At 46.7% G+C, this 4,672-nt stretch overlaps 1 protein-coding gene across 1 annotated transcript; it reads right to left on the bottom strand.

Moving 5' to 3' along the window:
* Window positions 1-2,717: 2,717 nt before the first annotated feature.
* On the bottom strand, window positions 2,718-4,403 carry LOC132571948 (gastrula zinc finger protein XlCGF8.2DB-like). The gene is made up of 2 exons (XM_060238741.1): window positions 4,379-4,403; window positions 2,718-3,868 (listed from the first exon to the last, which is right to left on the bottom strand). Exons 1-2 carry the CDS (start codon window positions 4,401-4,403, stop codon window positions 2,826-2,828), a joined length of 1,068 nt encoding a protein of 355 aa, XP_060094724.1. The 3' UTR covers window positions 2,718-2,825.
* Window positions 4,404-4,672: the final 269 nt, after the last annotated feature.

The following is a 4,672-nucleotide window of genomic DNA, read 5'->3' as shown; positions in this document are numbered from 1 at the left end:
GAAGGAATAAGGCCAATTGGAAGCATATGCTCTAATAGAAGATGCATTTTTTATAGGGACACTTTTGCCCTGGATGAATCAAGAATGGCTCCAATGAACTGAACCTAATGTACAAGCTGAAGCTGTGATTTCTGACTACCAAACCCAGATTCTGGCACGTAAACACAGGCTCCACTTGCCTCTCCAGTGCCTCCTTGGACTGTTCTGTGACCAGTCATCTTGATATGGGGACATAACATACCTTTCAATTCTAAGGTGTGCTACCACTACAGCTAGGCACTTTTAAAAAACCCTCGGTGCTTTGGATCAGTGGCACACAACCTTTTTTGTCACCAAGGACTGGTTTTGTGGAAGGCAGTTTTTCCATGGACTGGGGGGGGGCGGGGGAAGGAGGTGGTGCTGGGGGTTTTGCTGCCCAGGCTATCCCCCTGCCTGCACCCCTGCCTGCACCCTCTTTAAAGGAGGGGGGGAGCCAGGCAGCAGAAGCCAATCTACCTCCCCTTCCCATCTAAAGACCCCCACTGATCAGCAGGTGTCTATAAATGAGGGGTAGGAAGGTCACAGCAGTGCTGCCTCTTCCCCTGGCCCAGACCCAGGTGGACAAAAGGAGGTGTGGATTTACTCCAAGGCTGCCTCCCCTGCAAGGAGAAGCAGCTTTGGAGTGAGGCCGCACAGCCTCTTTTGTCTGCCTGGATCCCAATGGGGCGGACGGGGCAGTGGGGCTGCTCTGCCTTGCTCTGAGGCTGCCTCCCCTGCAAGGGGAGTTAGCCTTGAAGGCCACGCCCGGCTCCCAGGCAGGCAAAAGGGGCAGTGTGGCGCCTCTGTCTCGCAGCCTCATTGCTAACAGGCCACAGCCAGTACTGGTCTGTGGCCCAGAGGTTGGGGACCCCTGCTGTAGACCACCAAAACAGGAGCACGGTGTATTGCTAGGGAACTATACTGTGCTTAAACTTGGGTGCATTGCCATATGAAAATAAGCATCTTAGAGATTTAGCATGCAATACCAAAAGTTTAATTCCAACATTTTAAAAACAGAAGATATTGCTAACTTTTTGAATGTTGTAACCTTGAGGATAAAGTTAACACCCCTTAAATCTAAAATTGGTCAGAAACCCATCTTTCTCAAGGATGAGGGGGGATATGAGAAAAGAAACTGTGACAAGATCACACTTTTGAGTCTCTTTGAAGTGCACCCATGCCTAACAGAGAGGTTACCTCCTGTTGAAGCTCTGGAGGGAATTATCAAGTGATCCATCCAGATGTTGAGGGGCCCTTTGCCAAAGCTCTAGCTTGTACCCCCTTTTGCACTATGACCAAGACCCAGCCCCAGGTCTGTACAAAAGGTTTCAGCCTGTCCAGGCAAAAGTTGGGTGTGGGGTCTGCCACGGGTGGTAGTCTGAAAGACCCTTTCAAGCTCTGCTATCACTAGTCCTTGACCTGGGGCTGTTGTGGGGAAGGTCCCTGCCGTGCGCAGCCCTATATCTGTCTTGGCCCATGTGCCCTTGGAAGGGGCACTGAGGATTATACTGAACTGCCTTCTGCTGGTACGGGTGGTGGAAGTAGGGCATCTGATAGCCATGAGGCCCATAGGTGTGGCAAGCCTTGTAAGGGGCAGGGGATCCCTGGGGGATACCAAAGGATCTCACCATTTGCTTGTCTTTTTTGATCTGGGACAGCACCTTGTTGGTGTTGATGGCAAACAGTAGCCCCCTCAAGAGGTAAGTGAGAGCCAGTTTGGTGTAGTAGTTAAGTGTGCGGACTCTTATCTGGGAGAACTGGGTTTGATTCTCCACTCCTCCACTTGCACCTGCTGGAATGGCCATGGCAGCCATAGCTCTGGCAGAGGTTGTCCTTGAAAGGCCAGCTGCTGTGAGAGCCCTCTCAGCCCCACCCACCTCCCAGAGTATCTGTTGTGGGGAGGAAGGTAAAGGAGATTGTGAGCCGCTCTGAAACTCTGAAATTTGGAGTGGAGGGCGGGATATAAATCCAATATCTTCTTCTTCTTAATCTAAGTCTCCCACCCTCTGTCTCATTTCAGGCAGAATGGCGGTAGAACAGAGCCAAACATGATGCCCAACACCAGGGCCAATGCCATCACCTTAGCCGCTCTCAGCGGAGTGCTTACCCATACTGATCCGTTGCTTGGACAGGCAGATGGCTTCTGCCTGCACCAGTCTGACCAGGGGTTTCTTGTCTTCTGGAAGAAAGTCCAGGTAAGTACCAGTTTCTCCTACTGCAAGATCTGATACGCCTTCCCTGATGGTGGATAGTTTGCAATCCCCAGTTCAAGGCCGAAGAGGAGTAGGCTTTTCGGATGAACACACCAATCTTTCTCCCCTCCTTATTCACAAGGGAGGCATGAAAGCCTTGGCGCTGCTTCCCCTGCATTTCTTCTGCAATGACCGATGATGCTGAGGGGTGATAGAATACATAAGCATGCTTAAGGCTTCCGCTTCTAAAATTCTGTCTATGTTTTGGACAGTGTGAGAACAGCTCTTTTCTTTAATAAATGCCCATAAATCAAAAGTACTTTCTCAGCTGCAGCTCAGACACTGAATCCAGATTTTGAAGCAATAATTCAGAGCAAGAGAGGTCAGTTATCAATGACAGTTAAATTACAGAAATAATGTTTTAAGCATGTTTGCATTTTGAGTAAAAAATTATAGTGTTAACTGGGTTTGCCCCATTTTGAGTAAAAAATTACATTGTTAACAGGGTTTGCCTGTGTCTTTTCTGAAATTTATTATCTTCAGTACCTAGCATAACATTTTATGGCACACATGTCCCAGCAGAAAAAGAGAGTTCCACAACTTTGGGCTAAGCAGTTACCTGCTTTCCATTTGTGTAGATTCTTCAACACTTTTGAAGATTGCCACACTGATGGAATCGCTCTTTACATCTGAGTGTTCAAAAGCATTCTCCCCTGTTTGGGTTCTCAGAGGATTTTGAAGAGTGTCACTCTGAGTGAATCTATTTGAACTCTTGGAGCATTCAAGAGGCTTCTCCCCTGAGTAGGTTCTTAGATGATTTTGAAGATGGCTGCTCTGACAGAATCCCTTCCCACATTTGGAGCATTCAAAAGGCTTTTTACTTGTGTGGGTTTTTAGATGATTCTGAAGAGTACCACTCCGACCAAATCTCTTCCCACACTCGGAGCATTCAAAAAGCTTCTCTCCTGTATGGGTTCTTAGATGATTTTGAAGATGGCTGCTCTGACTGAATCCCTTCCCACACTCAGAGCATTCAAAAGGCTTTTCACCTGTGTGGGTTTTTAGATGATTTTGAAGACTACCACTGCGACCAAATCTCTTCCCACACTCGGAGCATTCAAAAGGCTTCTCCCCTGTATGGGTTCTTAGATGATTTTGAAGATGGCTGCGCTGACTGAATCTTTTCCCACACTCGGAGCATTCAAAAGGCTTCTCCCCTGTGTGGGTTTTTAGATGATTCTGAAGAGTACCACTGCGACCAAATCTCTTCCCACACTCGGAGCATTCAAAAAGCTTCTCCCCTGTATGGGTTCTTAGATGATTTTTAAGATAGTCACTCTGACTGAATCCCTTTCCACACTCAGAGCATTTAAAAGGCTTGTCCCCTGTGTGAGTTCTTAAATGTTTATGAAGAGTGCAACTGCGACTGAATCTCTTCCCACATTCTGAGCATTGAAAAGGCGTCTCCCCTGTGTGTGTTCTTAGATGCTCTTGAAGATTGCCACTGCGACTGAATTTCTTCCCACACTCTAAACATTCAAAGGGTTTCTCCCCTGTGTGGGTTCTTAGATGTTTTTGAAGATCGCTATTGCGACTGAATCTCTTCCCACACACTGAGCATTCAAGAGGCTTCTCCCCAGCATGGTTTCTTAGATGCTCTTGAAGAGTGCCACTCCGAGTGAATCTTTTCCCACACACTGAGCATTCAAAAGGCTTCTGCCCTGTGAGAGTTCTTAGATGTTTTTGAAGACCATCACTCCAACGGAATTTCTTCCCACACAATAAGCATTCAAAAGGCTTCTCTCCTGTGTGGATTCTTAGATGCTGCTGAAGAATGCCACTCTGAGTGAATCTCTTCCCACACTGTAAGCATTCAAAAGGCTTCTTCACTGTGTGTGTTCTTAGATGCTGTTGAAGAGTGCCACTCTCATTAAATCTCTTCCCACACGCAGAGCAGTCAAAAGGTTTCTCTCTAGTGTGGATTTTTAGATGCTTTTGAAGACTGCCATTGCAACTGAATCTCTTCCTACACTCTAAGCATTCAAAAGGCTTCTCCCCTCTGTGGATTTTTTGGTGCACAAGGAATTGTGATCTGTATCTGAAGTACTTTCTGCACCAAAAGAATTTATTTGCATTCACTATACTGTGTTTTGGAAAATGTACATTACCTTTTCCTCCTTCAGAGAATGCCATTCCTATCTCAGACCTAATAACTAGCTTCTGTCCTGAGCAAATCCTTTGGTGTTGAATAAGGCCTGATTTCTCTGAGAATCTCTTGCCACACTCTGAGCAGCTATAAGGTTTCTCTCCTGAATGTGTTTTTTCCCATCTAAGGAGTTCTGCTCTGTGAATCATGTTCTTTCCAGACTCCGGCCATTGTTGGGTCTTCTTTCTACTCTGCATTTGTAAATCGACCTTTAACTGTGATTGATCTGGGAAGTTCATTCCAGACACCAAGGACT

The sequence above is a fragment of the Heteronotia binoei genome, chromosome 5, assembly GCF_032191835.1.
Source record: "Heteronotia binoei isolate CCM8104 ecotype False Entrance Well chromosome 5, APGP_CSIRO_Hbin_v1, whole genome shotgun sequence".
In the NCBI taxonomy this organism is placed as follows: Eukaryota; Metazoa; Chordata; class Lepidosauria; order Squamata; family Gekkonidae; genus Heteronotia; species Heteronotia binoei.
Note: the sequence above shows the minus strand (reverse complement) of the source record. Positions and strands in the feature narration are given on the sequence as shown.

What these genes read in the sequence shown, in the direction of transcription:
- LOC132571948 (XM_060238741.1), bottom strand. Translation starts at nt 4,403, where the DNA reads ATGGCATTCTCTGAAGGAGGAAAAG. An exon ending in ATTCTCTGAAGGAGGAAAAG is followed by an intron (nt 3,869 to 4,378) that starts GTAATGTACATT and finishes GCACTCTTCAAG; the next exon opens with AGCATCTAAGAAACCATGCT.